The sequence below is a fragment of the Sorex fumeus genome, unplaced genomic scaffold (genome assembly GCF_029834395.1).
Source record: "Sorex fumeus unplaced genomic scaffold, SorFum_2.1 ptg000201l, whole genome shotgun sequence".
Classification (NCBI taxonomy): Eukaryota; Metazoa; Chordata; class Mammalia; order Eulipotyphla; family Soricidae; genus Sorex; species Sorex fumeus.
In genome coordinates this window covers 594,919-616,842 of record NW_026606258.1, presented here as the reverse complement: position 1 = coordinate 616,842, position 21,924 = coordinate 594,919, and the positions used below count along the sequence as shown (strand labels likewise).

At 52.1% G+C, this 21,924-nt stretch overlaps 1 protein-coding gene across 1 annotated transcript in view; it reads right to left on the bottom strand.

Moving 5' to 3' along the window:
* AK7 (adenylate kinase 7) overlaps nucleotides 1–21,013 on the bottom strand; it is a 74,569-nt gene extending 53,556 nt beyond the window's left edge. The window contains exons 1-5 of the mRNA XM_056108273.1: nucleotides 20,909–21,013; nucleotides 17,763–17,951; nucleotides 14,802–14,910; nucleotides 9,582–9,676; nucleotides 3,406–3,516 (exon numbers count right to left, since the gene is read on the bottom strand). Of these exons, the coding sequence (XP_055964248.1) occupies nucleotides 3,406–3,516; nucleotides 9,582–9,676; nucleotides 14,802–14,910; nucleotides 17,763–17,951; nucleotides 20,909–21,013 (609 nt within the window). The remainder of the gene's footprint in view (nucleotides 1–3,405; nucleotides 3,517–9,581; nucleotides 9,677–14,801; nucleotides 14,911–17,762; nucleotides 17,952–20,908) is intronic.
* Nucleotides 21,014–21,924: the final 911 nt, after the last annotated feature.

Sequence of the window (21,924 nt, the reverse complement as noted above, 5' to 3'; positions counted from 1 at the left end):
ACCCGGGTTCGATTCTTCTGCCCCTCTTGGAGAGCCCAGCAAGCTACCAAGATTATTTCCACCCACACGGCAAAACCTGGCAAGCTACCTGTGACATATTCAATATGCCAAACGCAGTAACAAGTCTCACAATGGAGACATTACTGGGCCTGCTCGAGCAAATCGATGAACAATGGGAGGACCGTGCTACCGTGCTATAAACATTAAATTGGGTTGGAGCGATAGCACAGTGGGTAGGGCGTGTGCCTTGCACGAGGCCAACCCGGGTTCTATTCCTCTGTCCCTCTTTGAGACCCTGGCAAGCTACAGAGAGTATCCCGCCCACATGGCAGAGCCTGGCAAGCTCCCTGTGGCATATTCGATATGCCAAAAACAGTAAGAAGTCTCACAATGGAGATGTTACTGGTGCCTACTTGAGCAAATCAATCAATGAACAACGGGAGGACAGTGTTACAGTGCTACAAATATTAAATTTAAAATCTGTTAAGTTGAGGGGCTGGAGCGATAGCACAGCGGGTAGGGCATTTGCCTTGCAAGCTGCCGACCCGGGTTCGATTCCCAGCATCCTATAGGGTCCCCTGAGCACTGCCAGGAGTAATTCCTGAGTTCATGAGCCAGGAGTAACCCCTGTGCATCGCCAGGTGTGACCCAAAAAGCAAAAAATAAAATAAAATAAAATCTGTTAAGATGATACTTCTCATATTAGATTATCATTCACTTCAATTATTTGTACAACACGATCCTATGGTTGGGAAGAGGAGAAGTCTCCACATCACCACGTCACACATTCCCAGTCACCAGCCACGGCTGGACTTGGTTCTCACACTCCACTGGGGCTGGCATCAGACCCCACAAGAGCCCCCTGTAGGATGAAGATGAAGAAATCACAGATTTGCTCTTGGGAAATGCTCAGAGTTTTAATTAAAGGAACAGTCCAGTTATAGGATGTGGAATTGTAGGAAACTCAGACCTTCCCTTTCTTTTCTTTTCTTTCTTTATTTGTTTATTTTATTTTTGGTGCTTTTTGGGTCACACCTGGCTATGCTCAGGGGTTACTCCTGGCTTTACACTCAGGAATAACTCCTGGCGGTGCTCAGGGGACCCTATGGAATGCTGGGAATTGAACCCGGGTCGGCCGTGTGCAAGGCAAACACCCTACCCGCTGTGCTATTGCTCCAGCCCCCATTCCCTTTCTTTTAAATTGATTTGATTGATTTTATTTTGCTCTGTGTCTGGCCACACCTCAGGAGCCACTCCCGACAGTGTCAGGGCGGAACCTGGGGCGACAGCCCCTGAAGCCCGAGTTTGAGCCCTTTGACTGAGCCCATATATATATATATATATATATATATATATATTTTGCTTTTTGGGTCACACCCAGCAATGCACAGGGGTTACTCCTGGCTCTGCACTCAGGAATGACTCCTGGCGGTGCTCAGGGAACCATATAGGATGCTGGGAATCGAACCTGGGTTGGCCGTGTGCAAGGCAAACACCCTACCCACTGTGCTATTGCTCCAGCCCCTGTGGCCCATATTTTTAACTTAACCCCCAAAGTTCAGTGACATGATTAAAGTCACAACTTAGTGGATAAAAAAGCGGACAGGATTCTGAATCACATTCTTCCTTCAAATTTTTTTTTTTTTTTTTTTTTTGCTTTTTGGGTCACACCTGGTGATGCACAGGGGTTCCTCCTGGCTCTGCACTCAGGAGTTACTCAGGGGACCATATGGGATGCTGGGAATCGAACCCGGGTCGGCCGCGTGCAAGGCAAACGCCCTACCCGCTATGCTATTGCTCCAGCCCCCCTCAAATGTTTTTATACCCCCAATTTTGTATTGTATTTTGTATCAAAGTTGGGGGTGGGGTGGGGTGGGAAAGATTCTTTTTTAACGGTAGGATGGAACTTGGGGACTTCCCAAGTTCCTGTTGCAATATGCTCTAGGACCACTAGGTGTCACCCTAGTGCACATGTTCCATAGCCGCCGCCAAATCAAATGACTGTACTGTCACTGTCCTCCTGTTGTTCATCGATTTGCTCGGGCGGGCCCAGTAACGTCTCCATCATGAGACTTGTTGTCACTGTGTTTGGCATATCGAATACGTCACGGGGAACTTGCCAGGCTTTGCCGGGCGGGCGAGATACTCTCGGTAGCTTGCCGGGCTCTCTGAGAGGGGCGGAGGAATCGAACCCAGCTTGGCCGGGCCGGCTGCGCGCAAGGCAAACGCCCTACCGCTGTGCTATCGCTCCAGCCCAGTCAAATGACTAAAGGTGCTAATTCCCACCTGGAGGAAACTGGAGGATGATATGCGGGATTCTGGAGAATCCAGCCACAAATGAAACATTTGCCTCATGCCGGGCAAGGGACAGCAAGTCCTCAATACTAGTCACACGAACTCGTCACCAGGTGCTCGCTTCTTCTATTTTGATAGAAGCTGGGAGATGCAAGAACTGTATAAGAGGCGCGTCCAAAGGGTGTAGCTTCCACAACAGATGCCAGGAAGCCGCGCCTGCTCCACTAGTGTAGTGATGTGGGCGACTCAGTTACAGCTGAATCTTAATTCAGGGAGGGGGAAGGGCCACACGCAACAGTGCTCAAGGCTGACTCCTGGCTCTGTGCTCGGGCATCACTCCTGGTGGGGTTCTAGGAGACTAATGGGGAGCCGGGGATTGAACCTGGGTCAGCTGCGTGCAAGGTCAGTGTCCTCCCTGCTGTCCTATCGCTCCGGCCCTACCTACCACTGAGTCCCAGCAGTGCTGAGATGGCCCTGCAGACCCCGGAGTTGGGGTGGCGTGGCCCCGACCCCTGGAAATTTCCTTGTCTGTGAGCTGAGCCCCATGTCCTTTCTTAGTGAAACTCAGTACAGCGGGCTGGGAGCGGTGTCCTCCTCGCCGTCCCGTTCTCCATGTGGCCTCTTTTGCCCCTTCACTGTGCAGCAGTAGGCTGGAGCCTGGGCTGGGACCCCACCCCCCCGGGCACTGTGCCACTTTTTGGGGGAGGGAGGATTCCCAAACAACGCTTGGGAGGCATTCTCAGCTAACTGCTTTTTGGGTCACACCCGGCGATGCACAGGGGTTTACTCCTGGCTCTGCACTCAGGAATTACTCCTGGCGGTGCTCAGGGGACCCTACGGGATGCCGGGAATCGAACCCGGGTCGGCCGCGTGCAAGGCAAACGCCCTACCCACTGTGCTATCTCTCCAGCCCCCGAGCCATCCCGGAGGTGGTCCCGGGGGGGTTGTGAAGCAAGGCAAGTGCCCTCCCCGCTGCTCCCTCTCTGCAGCCTGGACTCCGGTACTGCATGGAGGGCCGGGGATGGGCCACACGGAGCCACAGCACTGCAACACCCATGCGGTCCTGGCACTCACGGGCACACAGGCTTCCGGGGAAGACTCCGCACTCACGTTTTTCCCGAACTTGAGAACCAGTTTTTCAGCGTTTATGTGATCCTGGAAATTGGGGTGGTTCTTTCTCCTTCGGTAATCCTCTTCGGTTAAAGGGATCTCAGAATCTTCCTGGGAAAGAGAAAACGGTCAGACGGGAGGAGTCTGACAGCAACGGTTACAGCCCCTGAGACCTTCCAAGTCAAGGGGGCAGAGGGACAGCACCGCGGGGAGGGTGTGGGCCTTGGGTGCGGCCGGTCCGGGCTCAGTAGGATCCCCCAAGCCCACCAGGGGCGATCCCTGAGCACAGAGCCAGGAGTCAGCCCTCAGCATGGCTGGGTGAGCACTTGGGGGACCCTAGGGGGGGGCAAGGCAAGCATCCCACCCACCCTCCTCTCTCTCTGGCCCCTGGGGGGCATTCTATTTCATATATTGTTTCTGTTTTGGGGCTACACCAGGAGGAGCACGGGGCTTCCTCCTGGCTCTGAGCTCAGGGACCCCACCTGGCATTTGGTGCCTGGGGGACAATGGGCATCTAACCTGGGCAAGTGCCCTGCCCACTGGACATGAGACAGCATCCTGGTAGTACCAGAACAAGACTCCTTAGGCTTCAGGCACCAGCCCCAGGGCCTTTGTGGTCATCCACAGATACTGAGGGACCCAGTAGATTTAATGCACTTTTTGATCATTTGAAGGGCCCACACCCAGCGGTGCTCAGGCTTACTCCTGGCTCTGAGTTCAGGGATCACCCCATTTATTTATTTATTTATCTATTTATTTATTTATTTGGCTTTTTGCGCCACACTTGGCGATGCTCAGGGGTTACTCCTGGCTCTGCAGCACTCAGGAATCACTTCTGCTAGAGGGACCGTATGGGATGCCAGGGATCAAACCTGCGTGGGCTACATGCGAGGCAAATGCCCTACCCGCCTGTGCTATCACTCTGGTCCCCAGGCATCACGCCGGGCCCAGGGACCATATACAGTGCTGAGGATCAAACCTGGGCAAGCCCTTTACTTGCTGCAGTGTCTCTGGCCGTAAGACACGTTTCTCCCCTGGATTTTAGAGTTTTACTCCCCCCCCCCACCTTTATATTGCATTTCTGTGACTTAAAAGTTGCAAAGAGGGGCTGGAGCAAAAGCACAGCGGGTAGGGCGTTTGCCTTGCACGCGGCCGACCTGGGTTCGATTCCCAGCATCCCATATGGTCCCCTGAGCACTGCCAGGAGTAGTTCCTGAGTGCAGAGCCAGGAGGAACCCCTGTGCATCGCTGGGTGTGACCCAAAAAGGAAAAAGAAAAGGTTGCAAATATATTTATGATTGAGTCTCAGGTGTAGAGACGCTAATCTCTTCATCCATGCCCACTACCTCCACCAATGCCCCCGTTTCCCGCCCGGCCATCTGGGATACACTGTGGTTGGTGAATTAGTGGACTAGGGACAGATGTGGGGAGGGAGACTGGGGCAACTGGAGTGATGGCGAAGCCTTTGGGGTAAGACTCGGGGGGACTGTTATTTGTGTGTGTGGGGGGCACGCCCTGCGCTCTGGAACCTCTGACCCCAGGAAAGGCCCTGAGTACAGCACACGTGCCGAGCCCATGGCCCAGATTTCTGGGCTCGTGTCTAATTTCCTTTGGGTTGAGGTTGAGGTTGGATTTGGGGGCCCGCCCAAGTGTGCTCAGGCTTACCCCTCACCCAGAGAGCGGGGCCCAGTTTCGGGTAAGCTCAGAAACCAAACTGCAGTTCCCTGGAAGCAGCCTCCAAAAAACTGGTGTTCAGTTCTCAGCAGAGCCTCCCGACCACCAGGTGGTGACAGCTGACCCTGCACCAGGTGCGGGAGAGCCCTCCTGAGAACTCACTAGTCCCAGTGGGTCATGCACGCACACAGCAGAAGCCACGCACCTCGGCAAAGAGCTGATTGCCTCCTCTGTGTGCAATCCTGGAGGACTGCCTGGAGTGGGCATCCTTTTTCAGTTTTAAGTTATTCAAGCAGAAAATGGTTTTCTTTCTCTGCTGCCACTGCTTTGGTGCAAGGCTAAAGATCTGCTCCTTTGGGTGCTGGAGCGGGGAGCCCCCCAAACTGTGTTCAGGAGGTCCGGGAGGTGGCTCTATTTGTGATTCTTGGCCAACCAGGTGAACTGGTGTCTGGGCTGAGGGCTGCAATGATGCTTGCATTCCGTGCTATGGGTGGGTGTCTGAGCCCTCTGGGGGTGCTGGCTGGGGGCACCCTGAGATGCCCGGACAGAGCCCAGGCCGGACACACGCTAGGCTTGTGCTCTAACCACTGTGCTACCTGCTGATGGTGAAGATTTGTTCTTAACTAAATTTCCGCTCCAGGATACAGGGACTATTAGGGATTTGTTTAGAACCATGTAAGAGGAGGCGACATTGTTGTCAGCTTCCAAAGGCAGCTCCAGGGCTGTGAAGACCAGCTACAAAGTGTCTGAGATGAGGGCAGGGGGCGGATTCTGGGGGTGGGTGACCCACCAGCAACCCAGCACCACTGGGTGTGCGAGTCAAAATGAGGGTGGGCAAGAATCCTGCCCTGGAGGTGGCTTTCCTGCTGGGTCCCCTGTCCCACTGACATCCCTTCCACCCCTCTCCCCTGAGACCAGGGTGGGGGAGGGGAGGTAACACTCATGAACCAGCAACAGCTGTTACCGAACAGTCCTTCCTGGTCTTCGAGGGTCGGTTATTTTTTGAGGGTCGGTTATTTTTGTTTTTGATTGTGACCACCTCCCGTGGTGCTCAGGGCTGGCTCCTGGCTCCGCACTCGGGGATGACTCCCGACGGTGCTCAGGGAACCATAAGAGATGCCGGAAAGAGAGGGACAGACATGGAAAGATTGCATTCATCTGGGGAATATGAAGTAACAAATTGGGAGAGTAACACCCGAGAATCATGATCACGATCATCCTGTTGTTCGTAGATTGCCTCGAGCAGGCACCAGTAACGTTTCCTTCGTCCTAGCCCTGAGATTTTTTAAAAAGTGTCATATTCAAGGCTCTTTCAGGGTTAGGAGAATGAGACCTATCATTGTTACTGGTATTTGGCACATTGGGTACGCCACGGGGAGTTTGCCAGACTCTGCCGTGTGGGCAGGTTACATTCGGAAGCCTGCCAGGTTGTCCAAAGCTAATAATTGATTTTATTCAAGAAAAGAACATGAAAGGAAATGCAGTACAACTAAAAACAAGTATCAACTGCACAGATGGTTTTTCAAAAAATTTTGGGAGAGAACTTTTTTTCTGTACTATATGGAAGCAATAAACGAAATGTTCTAAACTAAACCTAAACATCTACTTATATTATACCTGCATACCAAATACATATATGTGTATGCCTTTTATTTTGGCATGCTAGAGTAGCCGAGATAAGTACCAGGAGGTTCACTCCATGGCTTGGAGGCCAGCCACACATGCTAGGGGAAAAGGCAGCTCAGATAGAGAGAGGAGCACCAAGTAAGGGGTGTTGGGAGGATCCTCCCAAGATGGGAGATGCATGCTGAAAATTGACTATAGACCGAACATGATTGCCACTCAATGCCTCTTCTGCAAACCACAACACCCAAAAGGAGAGAGAGAACAAAAGGGAATGCCCTGCCACAGAGGCAGGGTGGGATCGAGGGGTGAGGGGGTGGAAGGGATACTGGGATCAGTGGTGGTGGGAAATGGGCACTGGTGGAGGGATGGGTACTTGATCATTGTATAACTGAAACCCAAGCACAAAAATTTGTAAGTCTACAACTGTACTTCACGGTGTTTCACTAATAAAAATTAAAAAAAAAGAGAGAGAGAGAGATGCCGGTAAACCAACCTGGGCCGGCCTCATGCAAGGCAAGCGTCGCTCTGGTCCCTTCTTGGTCTATCCGTAACAGTGTTTTGTTCTCTACACCTGGTCATGCTCATCGGGGCTGTGGGGTCGCCCTGGGGGTATTCTGGAGCCATGCCAGCCATGCCAGGGACAAAACCAGGATCCTCACATCCGAAGCACGTGCTCGGGCTCTCTGACTCTCCGTCTCTCCCTTCCCTCCCTGCCCCTGCCTTGCCGCAGTGCCCGAGCCAGCACACTGGCACATTGCCATCTTTTTGTTCTCTCTAGCTGTGGTGCTCTGGTACAATTCGGCTGCGGTACTCATAGGGGTGGGGCATGGGGGTGGGCAGTTGGCCATGGTACATGTGAGCGGGGAATCAAACTCTCAGCCTCGGGGCTGGAGCGATAGCACAGCGGGTAGGGCGTTTGCCTTGCATGCGGCCAACCCGGGTTCGATTCCCAGCATCCCATATGGTCCCGAGCACCACCAGGAATAAGTCCTGACTGAGTGCAGAGCCAGGAATAACCCTGTGCATTGCCGGGTGTGACCCAAAACAAAAAACAAAAAATAAAAACAAACAAACAAACAAACAAAACCCCCAAACTCTCAGCCTCGAGCCTGCAAGGCAGGTGCTCCCCACTGAGCCATCCCTGGACACCATTTTATTTTCCTTTCCATGTATGCAAAAGATTATATGTGACCCAAATTGAACAACTCTAAAAGTTCTTTCACTATTTTTTTTGTAATAGGGAACTCACACCTGGGAATGTTCAGGGGTTACTCCTAGCTCTGCACTCAGGAATCACTCCTGGTGATGCTTAGAGGACCATATGGGATGCTGGGGATAGAACCAGGGTTGGCTGCATACAAGGCAAAGACCCTACCCACTGTACTATCACTCCAGCCCAACTTTTTTTTTTTCCTTTTGCTAAACCTGGCAGTGGTAAAAGGCTCTTCCTGGCTCTGTGCTCAAGAGTGACCCCTGGCAGTGTTCAGGGGACCAAATGAGGTGGTGGGGATTCGAACTGTTGAGCCCAAGTTTCAGATCCCCAATCGTAGAGAGACCAAGTCCACACATGATAATGCAAAAGCTAGCTCGAGCTAGGGGCCACCTCTCATCCAATGCAGTGGAGTTTTGACGAGGACCCCGACTCCAAATCACAAGCAGTTTATATAGGATTCAGGTTAAGATGCAGTTCATATGCTGGTCTATTTTTAGCACTGGCCCTAATACGTTGGTGGTCAGCAATTAGGCAATGGTTAGCAACAATTTCTAAGGAGGGTACAGTGACCCCTCATGACCGGCCAGACCCAACTGCCCAGTTGCTTATCTAGACACATTACTCAACTGGGAGTTTACCAGGAACTGCAAATCCTGCTTTGGGGAAACAGAAACTGAGGCCTCACTGAGACTTAATGTTGGCTGCAGTTTTTCATAGCATTAGTTTCATCCTCACAGAATCAGGGATGGTGTGATGTGAGGCAAGCATAAGCCCAAGACTCCCACTGCGACCCCTTCTTTCACTACCCTCAAAATGCCAGTGCGATAGTACAGCAGGTAGGGCATTTGCCTTGCACGCGGCCCACCTGGGTTCAATCCCCAGCATCCCCTATGGTTCCTCTCGTCCGCCAGGAGTATTTCCTGAGTGCAGAATCAGGAGTAAACCCTGAGCATCGCCAGGTGTGACGCCCCTCAAAAAAGTGAAAACAAAAATACAACCCAAGGGGGCTGGAGCAATAGAACAGCAGGTAGGGGGTTTGCCGTGCACACGTGGCCGACCCGGTTCGATTCCCAGCATCCCATAGGGTCCCCTGAGCACCGCCAGGGGAAATTCCTGAGCGCAGAGCCAGGAGTAATCCCTGTGCATCGCTGGGTGTGACCCAAAAAGCAAGAAATAAAAAAAAAAAAATTAAAAAAAGAAAAATACAACCCAAAAACTCAAGGCCTTGGAGTACCAGTGGGTGCACCCCAGAAACCTTTCAGCACCCCAGCCTCGCCCCCAGTACTGAGTTGCAGGCCAGTTAGCGGAGAAACCCTGGGAGGAACCCCCACCCCTAAAAGGGTGATGACCAACCACCGCTAGTTTTACCGGCAGTGTTTTCTTGTTCTTCCTTAGAGACACAGAGACCCCGGGGTCCTGTGAATGAGGGGGGCTTCGTCCATAAACTCTGCCGAGTGCTGATCACAGGACAGGCAGGAGTGTAAAAAGCCAGCAGGTAGGGTGTTTGCCTTGCATACAGCCAACCTAGGTTCGATTCCCAGCATCCCATATGGTCTCCCAAACACCGCCAGGAGTGATTCCTGAGTGCATGAACCAGGAGTAACTCCTGTGCATTGCTGGGTGTGACCCAGAAAGCAAAAAAAAAGCAAGCGGTGCTACCTACCATGTCCAGAGGTTTGGAGCGTGCCCAGGTCATCACCGTGGACAGTAGGATGAACATCTTCTTCTTCTCGAAACGACTGATTTCCTCATTCAGAGCTGCAGTTCAAGACAGACAGAGGAGCACTTAGGGCCGAGTGGAGCGTGTCTGGGGGTCTGCAAGCTACCAGCAGCTCCTGGGGCTCCATTCCCCCCTCAGGAGCAATTTAAGACAGAGGCCTCACCCCAGCTTCCCGATCGCCCCTGCTCCCATCACTGTTCTCAGGATACTTTTGTTTTTGTCTTTGTTTTCAGTTTGGGGGCCACACCCAGCGATGCTCAGGGGTTCCTCCTGGCTCTGCACTCAGGAATTACTCCTGGCGGTGCTCAGGGGACCATATCAAATACGAGGGATCAAACTTGGCATCACCTTGCTGGGTGCAAGGCAAATGCCCTCTCTGCTGTCTCATGGCTCTGGCCTCTGTTCTCAGAATTCTTTCTTTATTTTATTTTATTTTTTTCTTTTTGGGTCACACCTGGCAGTGCACAGGGGTTACTCCTGGCTCTGCACTCAGGATTTACTCTTGGCGGTGCTCAGGGGAGCATATGGGATGCTGGGAATTGAACCCGGGTCAACCGCGTGCAAGACAAACGCCCTACCCGCTGTACTATCTCTCCAGCCCCTGTTCTCAGAATTCTGATTCCCACCACCCAGCTACTCCTCTAAAGACTTCCTCAAAATTATAGCTCTGAGGGTTGGAGTGATAGCACAGTGGGGAGGGCGTTTGCCTTGCATGTAGCCAACCTGGGTTCGAACTCTGGCATCCCATATGGTTCCCTGAGTACTGCCAAGGGTGGTAATTCCTGAGTGGAAAGCCAGAAGTAACCCCTATGTATCACCGGGTGTGACACCCCCCCCTAAATAAATAAATAAATAAATAAAGTACAGTTCCCCGGTAGTCACCTTATTTCTCAGTCTGCTACTCAGGCTTTTATGGTTTTGCAAAGTCAGCAATACTATGCCTCAAACTCATGGCATATTTAAAATAATTTCTGTTCATGTTTCAATTTCCTTTTAAAAATCTGTTCTGGGGGCTGGAGCAATAGCACAGCGGGTAGGGCGTTTGCCTTGCAGGCGGCCGACCCGGGTTCGATCCCCGGCATCCCATATGGTCCCCCGAGCACCGCCAGGAGTAATTCCTGAGTGCAGAGCCAGGAATAACCCCTGAGCATCTCTGGGTGTGACCCAAAAAGCAAAAATAATAATAATAATCACGGTCACGGTCCTCCCGTTGATCATCGATTTGCTCGGGCGGGCCCAGTAACGTCTCCATCATGAGACTTGTTGTTACTGTGTTTGGCATATCGAATAATTCACGGGGAGCTTGCCAGGCTCTGCCATGCGGGCGAGATACTCTCGGTAGCTTGCCGGGCTCTCCGAGAGGGGCGGAGGAATCGAACTCGGGTCGGCCATGTTGGCCACTTGTAAGGCAAACGCCCTACCGCTGTGCTATCGCTCCAGCTGGAATAATAATAATAATCATAATAATAATAATAAATAAATAAAATAAAGTAAAAATTTGTCTTTGCAGATTTTATGAAAATTTATTTATCTACTATACTTTTGGGTTTGGGGCATGCCTGAGTACTCAGGGCTTACTCCTAATTCTGTGCTCAGAGGCCGTTTCTGATCAGGCTGGGAGCACTGCATGGGATGTCAGGGATCGAACCCAGGCCTTCTGTGTGCGAGGCCAGCATCCTACCCACTGTACTATCCCTCTAGACCCTATACCAATATTTTTTTTAAAGGTGGGGTGCATTGCCTTGCACTAGGCTGACCTGAGTTCAATCCCTGGCACCCCAAGCCCCACCAAGAGTGACCCCAAGCTCAGAGCCAGGAGCAAACTGTGATCACCGCTGGGTGAGGCCCCAAAGCCAAAATAAAAATAAAATAAAATAAACAACCCACTTTGCACAGACAAGGTGCCTGGCCACTCCCCACCAGCGAGGCTGCACAGAGAAGCCCTTCTGCTTTTTTTTGGGGGGGGGGAGAGGGATCATCAATGCTCAGGGCTTACTCCTGGCTCATGCACTCAGGAGTTACTCCTGGCGGTGCTCAGGGGACCATATGGGATGCTGGGAATCGAACCCGGGTCAGCCACATGCAAGGCAAACGCCCTCGCCGCTGTACTACAAAGGGCTCTGGCCCCCAGAGGAGCCCTTCCGGACCCACTCACCTCCTCTTCATCACCTCCTCTCCGCAGACCCGTGACGTATCTCTACCATTTCCCCTACCTGTGGTGCATGGCATGCTTGTAAGCGTCTCCGACGCACACGCCCACCTCATGCATATTCATGAGTCCTGGAAAATAACTAGGATGCTCATAGGCCCTCCACGCTGCTGTTCCATGGCCAACAAACGCTTCTTTTCCCTGTTTTTCCTCCTTTGTTTCCTGGACCACACCGGGTGGTGCTCACGGCTGACTCCTGGCTCTGTGCTCGGGGGAGAGGCTTGGGGACCCTATGGGATGTTGGGGATCGAACCTGGGTCAACCACATGCAAGGCCAACATCCTGTCCGCTGTCCTATCATCCGGCCCCTTGGATGTGTCATGTTCTAGGGAAAGACAAATCTAAAGTTGCTGACGAGATGGTCCCAGGGACCCAAGGCAGCCGCTGGCTCTTCTAACTCACTGTGCTCTTCTACCTCTTGGCCCGCTGGGGTTTCCGACTGGCCTACTTCCTGGCACCGGGCCCCCTTCCAGGGCCTCGAACTGGGTTGCCCTGTTAATGGATGATCCCTTTATTCATTCACTTTTTGTCTCTGGGCCACACCCGGTCACGCTTGGGGCTGACTCCCGGCTCTGTGCTCAGGGATCGCTCCCAGCGAGGCTCCGGGGACTGGACGCCATGCAGGGGACCAAACATACTCTGGCTGCATGCAAGGCAGGAGCCCTCCCTCCTTCTTCCTCCCTCCCCCATCACTCTGACCCCCATAACGTTGTTACTAGGTCTCAAGCGATCCGCCTGTTCACTTTCAAACAAATGCAAGCTTCTGTTATTGTTTTCTGGTTTGGGGGGCCACATTGGTGGCGTTCAGGGACTATTCCCAGCGGTGCCTGGGTGGGCAGGGGGCATGGGGGGCCTGAGATGGAACCTGCCTGGGCTCTAGGGAAAGACAAATCTCAAGTTGCAGACGAGTCCCCCGGTCCTGGGGACCCCAGGCAGCCACTGGCTCTGGCGCCTGATAGCTCAGTAAGTGAGAGATGCTGATTTCTCAGAAGCCAGGGAGGATTCCAGGAGGAAGCCCCAGGGAGGGTGACTGAATTCCACCTCAGAGACACTGCAGCACGCTGACCCCCATTCAAAGGCTAATGCCAGTTTCTATTTTTATTCTGTGGACCAAACTCGCCTCTTCTCTTGCCTGCCAGGGCTGTGCCAGACCACTGAGCTCTCCAGCTACCCCATCCCCCCCAAGTGCAATTTTATCCCAATTGGCAGATGGCTTCTTGCCTTTCTGGTACTTTGTTTCTCTGGTGTCACTGGGACTTCCTTGGCTACTGTCTCTGAAGAGTAGGGTTTCCATGGAAACAGGGCTGGAGAGAGAACAGGACAGACTGGCACAGATTGCCAGAGGCCCAGGTTCCATCCCCAGCCGTGCATGGCCCCTGAGCACCTCCAGGAGTGCTCCCTGAACAACCACCTGGGGGTATTCCCAGAGCACCCACAGGGGTGACCCCAAAACAGTAGTCTGCCAATGTAAAATCAAAAAAGAGTCAAAGATACAGCTGCAAGTACCACCAGGTATGATCCCCACCCATCCCCCACCACACCAGACACACAATTTTTTTGGGGGGGTGGGGCCCACCCAGGGGTACCACAGGGGTATCTTTTGGCTCTGAACTCAGAAATTACTCCTGGCAATGCTCAGGGGACCACATGGGATGAGGGGGATAGGACCTGAGTGGGCTGCTTGCAAGCGATCTGCTTGCAAACACCTTACCTGTTGTACCATCTCTGAAACCCCCCACACAATTATTTTACTTGGTTTATTTGTTGTTTTGGGGGGCCTACTTGTATGAGCAGAGGGAGACGACTCAAGGTCAGTTGTTGGGGGGTCACCCCCAGGGGTGCTCAGAGGGTTGTGAGGGGACAGGGATGGAATTCCAGTGGAATCCCAGGCTCCTGATTGCAAAACCTACCACACAGTCCTCAGACCCATCTCTGGAGCATCTCATTTCATGTTTTTATTTAACTGATGAACTGTTTTTGGTTTTTGGGGCCAGACTCAGCCGTGCTGGGGGTGACGCCTGGCTGTGCTTGGGAACGATACGCAGAACCAGGGTGAGCTGTGTGCAAGGCCAGTACTTGATCTCTGCTATTCTCTCTCAGGCCCTCATTTCATGTCTTTTTAAATTTATTTTATTTTATTTTATTTTTTGGTCATACCCAGTGATGCACGGGGGTTACTCCTGGCTCTGCACTCAGGAATTACTCCTGGCGGTGCTTGGGGGACCATATGGGATGCTGGGAATTGAATCTGGGTCAGCCGCTTGCAAGGCAAATGCCCTACCCGTTGTGCTATCGCTCCAGTCCTCATTTCATGTCTTAAAGAGATTTCAGGGCAGGAGCGATAGGATAGCAGGTAGGGCCTTGCCTTCCTTGCATGCGGCTCACCCGGGTCCATCCCTGACATCCCATATGGTTCTCCAAGCATGGCCAGGAGTGATTCCTAAGCAGAGTCAGGAGTAGGCCTTAAGCATCTCCAAGTGTGACTCCAAAACAAAAACCAAATAAAAAATACATTTCAGGGGCTGGAGAAATGTACAGTGGCCAACGCAGCTCAATCCCTGGGCCCCCCATATGGTCCCCTGAGCACCGCCAGGAGTAATTCCTGAATGCAGAGCCAGGAGTAACCATTGAACATCATAGGCTGTGCCCCCCCAAAACAAAAACAAAGCAAAATAAAAAGAAGTCTTGGACTGGAGAGATACTACATGGGGTAGGGAGGGCACTTGCCTTGCACCCCCTGCCTCCTTCACCCCCATGCCCTGCTGGTTTGATCTCTAGCATCTCATACAGTTCCCTGAGCCCAGCCAGAGACAGGAGTGAGCCCCGGGCACTCTTGGGTATGGCCCCAAAACCAAAACAGGGAAAAACAGAAGTTCCAGATCAGTTTTCCCCTGGTCCCAATGTGCCCAGTATTGAGTAGATGTCCCTGCAAGAAAGCAGCACAGCTCACTGACCAGAGATGGCCCAGACGGCTTCCTCCACCTGCTTGGAGTTCTCCGTGATGTTGTACACGATGATGTCACACTCCATCAGCCGCAAGAGGAGGTCTTCTCGAGAGATGCCCTGGAAAAGAAAATTGATGGGCCAGAGCAATAGTACAATGAGAAGGGAGTTTGCCTTGCACGCGGTCAACCCAGGTTCCATCCCCGGCATCCCATGTGGTCCCCTGAGCACTGCCAGGAGTGATTCTTGAGCGCAAAGCCAGGAGTAAACTCTGAGCATTGTGGCCCCAAAACAACAAACAACAACAATAACAACAGCAACAAGAAAGAAAGAAAGAAAGAAAGAAAGAAAGAAAGAAAGAAAGAAAGAAAGAAAAGAATAAGAAAGTTGAGACAAGAGAGACTCACAAATGAGTCTGCAGCACAGCACAGAGATGCCTCCTATAGGATAACATTGGTTCGTCCTTTCTCCCTGGCCACAGGGAGCTTAGGTTTATTGGGTTACACCCATCACAGTGCTCCTGAGGCACTCCATTCGTCTGTGTTTATCTTTAACCTCTTCTCTGTGCTCTGCTTCCCCAGTTGGTTAATCACCTCTATTCCCAAAGCAGCACCTGTGACTTGTAAAGTCAAATTCCTCAGAAATCACTGAATTTGTAACTGTAAGTGAAATATCGCTTTTCTCTTTTCCTTAAGTCCTTTTTGCATATTTTTCTTTAGAGCAATGTCCTTTTTATAGACACAGAAAAACAGTTAATGCTATGCTTTTGTAACTTGGGAGTTATTAATGCCTTCGAATAATATTTACTCCTGGGCATCTCTCGTATTTTCTTGACTTAAGCCTCAGTTGCCCTTAGTTCCTAGCACCCCAGAGCAGGGTCCTGTCGAAGGGACTGGATGGATCCAGGACAAGCTTGAGCTACCCTGGCATTGAAACAAGCCAGACCAAGTGCCAAATACTTAACTCTAAGTTAAGAGCACTGTCATGGACAAATACTGTCATGATACAAAGAGAAACAACCGGACAAGGACCCTGCTTAGGGTTAGAAAGGGCTCATCTGAACTGAGCACTTTAGTCTGAGATCTATCTCCTCAGGAGAGCCACCTGATAAGCTTAATGTATCTCTTACTGTGTCCATACAAAATGACTAACCTTAATAAGAAGTAGAATTAAGATTAGTGTTTAAATGGTTGTTGGACTAAGAGAGGATGGACTGGAGCGATAGCACAGTGGTAGGGCGTTTGCCTTGCACGTGGCTGACCTGGCCAATCTGGGTTCAATTCCTTCGTCCCTCTCAAAGAGCCCGGCAAGTTACCGAGACTATCTTGCCTGCACGGCAAAGTCTGGCAAGCTCCCCATGACATATTCGATATGCCAAACACAGTAACAACAAGTCTCACAATGGAGATGTTACTGGGCCCGCTCGAGCAAATCGATGAGCAACTGGACGACAGTGACAGTGATTAAGGAAAGGAGAAACGTACCCCTAGTTGGTATTTTGCCCTTAGGTGGGTCATTTTGCTGGATGAGAATTTGTCTTAGAAGAAGCTTCCCCTGAGGGAAACACACCTATGTGTAATAGCTACCCCAACCCCTCATGATTTGGGGATATAAGACTCTAAGGGTGGGCAGGGGTATAGAGGAGGAATAAAGAGGAAGCACAGGGGAGGAGGAATACAGGAGTGGGCGAGACAGGAAGGAGGCAGAGGGAGACAAGATTGGAATAAACTGCCAACTGATCACCAATCAGCCTGGCTCTCGTTTCCTCCTTCATCCACCCATTGCTATCAGCTGACTCCGGTGACGGAAGCGACCTGAGAACACTGAATGCAGGCAGCCAGAGAGCACTGCAGTCTCGAATTAATATTTGAATACACACCCCTGGACCCCAGTTATTTAAGATTTTAGAATTCCAGGAGCGCGCGGCCACAAAAGCGGCCACTTACATCTCATACTGTTCATAACAAGCAACGCAAAATAAATTACGTAGCATCTGCCTGTGGGGCAGGCTTGAGTGGCGGTGGGAACATTCAAAATAATGGTGGTGGGAAGGTGTAATGGTGGTGGGATTGGTGTTGAACAACTTTACGAAAATAAAACTGAAAAAAGAAAGAAAGTTGAGACTCATTTGTTGTGAGAAGCGTTATAACAGTGCTCCGTTTAGGTGGATTACTGACATTTTCCATTTACCTCAGGAAGAACGTGAAGCAAAACTTCAATTGGTTCTCTTTAGTGTGTTAGTCTTCGAGGAACTAAGAAACTTAAGAGACACACCCAGAAATAGAGGATTGAAAAATCGCGTGATAATCTTCAGCAAAGGGCTGGAGCGATAGTACAGAGGTAGGGCGTTTGCCTTACGCAGCCGGCCTGGGTTCAATTCCTCTGCCCCCCATCCCCCCCGCCCCCCGAGAGCCTGGGAAGTTACGGAGAGTATCTCGCCTGCATGGCAAAGCCTGGCAAGCTACCTGTGATGTATTCAATATGCCAAAACACAGTTAACAACAAGTCTCACAATGGAGACGTTACTGGGCCCGCTCGAGCAAATCGATGAACAACAGGAGGACAGGGCTACAGTGCTACAATCTCTCTAGCCAGACCACACAATCTTCAGCAAGCCATTTCAGCCTGTCTGCAGGGTAGACACAGAACACAGTGGAGGGAACTGTGTGGAGCGGTTGAAACTAACTCCAAACTCCCTGCATGGTAATTGGAGCAATTATGGGTCTTGCTCTAGTCCTGCAGAAGGGCTGGTGAGTGATTCCGCGAAGCTTCAGAAGCTTCGGGATGGAACAAATCTGCCCCCTTTCTAGACAGCATCAAGTTAATTCCCGCTGCAAGAGAAAGACAGGTGCCCCCCCACCCCACATACACATGTGCGCATGCTTGGGGACAGGGAAGAAGTCAGGAGGAAGAGCATGGGAGGGGGCTGGGTGGGAGTCTGCACCCCCCAACACCCTGCTGCCTGGACTTACATAGTAGGTCTCTGTGGCAAACTCCAGGTGCGCGGGGTCCTGCTGGGAGATCGTGCCCACCACCTGGAAGGTTCCTTCCTTCTGCTTGACGGTCCCGGGCTCCAACATGCCCGACTTGCTCTCATCTTCCTCCTCTTCCTCCTCGGTGATCTCCTCCAGTGAAGCCCCGATCACACAGTTCGATAGGAACTGTGGAGAGACAGAAGCACCCCAGGTACCAGCCGGCTGGTGAGTGTGTGGGTCTCCCTCACACCTGCTACACACCCCAGCCACACCACAGCAACACCAGGGCGTGAGGGAGGGATCCCACACTTTCCAGAGGAGGAAGTGCTGACCCGCGATCCCGCTCTGATTCCAGCTGGGTTTTGTCCTTCCCCACCCCTTCCTCTGTCTCGAGTAAAATGGATGGATTTTGTTTGCTTCTAGTAGATATATTTTACACATACTATCCTATTTGGTTTTTTTTTTCTTTTTGCATCACACTTGACGATGCACAGGGGTTACTCCTGGCTTTGCACTCAGGAATCACTTCTGGCGGTGCTCAGGGGACCATATGGGATGCTGGGAATCAAACCCGGATGGGTCGCGTGCAAGGCAAACGCCCTCCCCGCTGTGCTATTGCTCCAGTCCCACACATACTATCCTACATATTCATACATAAAATGATAGATAGGCTGTAAACTTTATATATATATATATATATATATATATATATATACACACTGTAGCACTGTCCTCCCATTGTTCATCAATTTGCTCGAGCAGGCACCAGTAATGTCTCCATTGTGAGACTTGTTGTTACAGTTTTTGGCATATCAAATACGCCACGGGGAGCTTGCAAGGCTCTGCTGTGCGGGCGGGATACTCTCGGTAGCTTGCCGGGCTCTCTGAGAGGGACGGAAGAATTGAACTCGGGTTAGCTATGTGAAAGGCAAACGCCCTACCGAATGTGCTATCACTCCAGCCCATATATATATTATATTATATTATATTATATATATATTTAGAGATAAAAATATATATTGAAAGAAATATCACTTTTTTTGGAGGGTTTCACACCTGGTGGTTTTTTATTAATTAATTAATTAATTAATTTTGCTTTTTGGGTCACACCTGGTGGTGCACAGAGGTTACTCCTGGCTCTGCACTCAGGAATTACTCCTGGCGGCGCTCGGGGGACTGTATGGAATGCTGGGGATCGAACCCAGGTCGACTGCGTGCAAGGCAAACACCCTACCCGCTGCACTATCGCTCCAGCCCCAACACCCCAAGGTTTTCTGAGGTTATTCCCTGTGCCATGCTCACTCATGGCAGAGCAGAGGGAGCTCGCGGTGCTGGGGAGGGAGCCCAGGCCTCCCCTCTGCAGGGCCTGCCACCAGCCCTTTACACATGCTGCTCTCTGCGTCCAAATCTCTCATTTTCAGTGGATCAATCGTAGCTGAGCCGGGGCAGTGGCACACTGAGTAGGGCGTTTGCTTTGCATGCAGCCGACCCAGGTTTCTTCGGTTCCTCCGCCCCTCTCGGAGAGCCCGGCAAGCTACTGAGAGTATTCCGCCCATACGTCAAAGCCCGGCAAGCTACCTGGGACGTATTCAATATGTCAAAACCAATAATAAGCCTCACAATGAAGACGTTACTGGTGCCCGCTCGAGCAAATCGATGGATAATGGGAGGACAGTGCTACAGTGCAGTGGTTGCTGGCGTCCTGGATTGACCCGTGTGCCCCTCCCCCCACGGATCATCCCGTTTCCCTGGAACCTCAGACCATGACTTGTTTGGAAACAGGGTCTTTGCACATGTCAGGATGGGGGGGGTGGGGAACATGCTAGTCCAATAACTGGCAGGCACCCCTATAAGAAGGAGGACATTTGGAGACTGCTACCCTAGGGGACAAGCCAGGTAGTTGAAGATGGAGGCCAAGGTGGGGTGGTGAGTCTTTGGAGTCAGGAATACCAGCAACCCCCAAATCATGAAGCAGATCCACCCTCTGCAGCCTCTGCACGGAATTAACCCCACTGGCACCTGATTTTGGCCTCCTGACTTCTAGAACAATGCTAGGATGCATTCTGTGGGGTTCAGTCACCTGGTTTGTGGGGATTACCAGGAAACCACACTACACTTGATCTTAGCCAAAAGGCCGAGAGGCCATAAGACCCAGAGACTATCAAACCCAGCTCCCGGAAGCGCACGGCTGCATTTGTGGCAGTGTGACATCTTATTATCCCATTCTTACTTTGGACAACCTGGCAGGCTACTGAATGTAACCTGCCCACACGGCAGAGACTGGCAAACTCCCTGTGGCATACCCAATATGCCAAATACCAGTAACAATGATGGGTCTCATTCTCCTAACCCTGAAAGAGCCTTGAATATGGCACTTTTTAAAATCTCAGGGCTAGGACGAAGGAGACATTACTGGGGCCTGCTCGAGGCAATCGACGAATAACAGGAGGGTCGTCAGGAAACCAAAACAGAAGGTGAGGGTGTGCTGTAGCTCTGCTCTCGCCCCCAGAGTATGTGTTAGCCCAGCCTCACAGAGTTCTGCCCGGTGTAAGGGTCAGCTCCGCTTTCAGCTCCCGGGGAAGAGTGAAGACCAGTGGATGAGACTCAGGGAAACAATACCACGCTGGGACCCTCAGTGATGACCGAGCATTTTAAGGGACGGGCCCGGAGTCTTTCCTCTTGAAAAGCTTCATTTTCCCGGGTGAGAGGCAGAGTGGGTTGGACAAGGGCCCCAACCAGAGCCTGGCAGATCCCAGACATCAAGTCCAACCGTGGAAGGGATGAACGAATGCCCAGTGCACCGTGGGAGGTGTAACCATGGAACTTGGTGGCCAGTGGCCTGCGGGGGGCAGCGGGAGGAGAGTGAGAAGACCTGGGCTCTCCTTCCAAGTGACCCTGGGCAGGACCCTCCTTCCTTCCGGGCCTGTTTCTGGTTTATACTCAAGGTTCGGCTGTCCACCTTCAAGCACGCTTGTCTTACCTGGGTGCAGATGGGTCCCAGTGACTCTGGTGGTACCCTACGGGAGGTCCAGCGAGCGCCCCACGGCAAAGGCCCTCACTGGGCTAGGTGTTTTGGGGACCAGCCTGAGAAGTGGAGACTTGGGTTCTGCTCTGACCACCCCCACCCCCACCCCGGGACTCACCTTCCCGATATTTCGGCTGCTGAATGAGTCCAGCAGGTTTATAAACACCCGCTGACTCCGTGTAATTTTCTCCTGCGTAACGGTAACTTCCTCGTCGTCAAACATTGTGGGAACTGCTCTGCTTGCTAAGGAGAAAGCGTCCCTGGTTGCTAAGGAGGTGGGAACCCGGCGCCAACCGGCAGGACTCAGCGGGCAACCTGCAAGGGAGGGGTCTGGCTGGCGCGGAGGGCGTGGTGTTCCGGGGGTGGGCGTGGCTATCCCGGGAAACGGGCGTGGCCTGGAGCGGAGGGCGTGGCGTTCCCAGAGAATGGGCGGGGCCAGCTGCGTGGGGCGTGGCGGTCCAGAGAATGGGCGGGGCCGGCCGCGTGGGCGGGGCGTTCCAGGTGATGGGTACCGCTTGGTGCGCAGAGCTGGCGTTCTCGGGTTGGGGCAGGTGCTGGAAGTGCTCTGCGGGGTATTTCTGGCTCTACTCGGTGCCCCAGGGTCCCACCCAGCCCTGGTACGCGACTGCCACAGGGTCTCAGCTCCCTTTCACCCGGAAACTCCGCCAACACATTGAAATGGACTGGGAGGATTAAAAACATTAGGGAAGACGATGAAAAAGTGATGCCCACATCCCTGGCGACGCAGGAAGAGTATGTTCCCTGCGCGATGATCCGATCTGGGGGACTTGATACAAATTTGCAGCAAAGCAGAACTGTTGCCATGGAACCTCAGGTCGAGGACGCCGGAAGGACAGCGTGTGTGTCCCAGCCAGACTTAGAAATCAAGTTGTCTTTGGCAGTTTCTGGAAAGACTGCGGGGGATGCGGCCGCGTGGCTGGAGGCTTGTGCCAGATTCACCCACATTCATGAAGTGCTGGATCCAGCTGCTTGACCTTCCCAAAGGCGATTATACATGTCCATGTCAGATTAGTGGACACATAAAAAGATAGGACCAGTAGTGAAGTATGGAAACTTCGTATCTGGGAATATCCCAGTGAAATATTTAGAGGTTTTAAACGCTGGTCTGTTTAA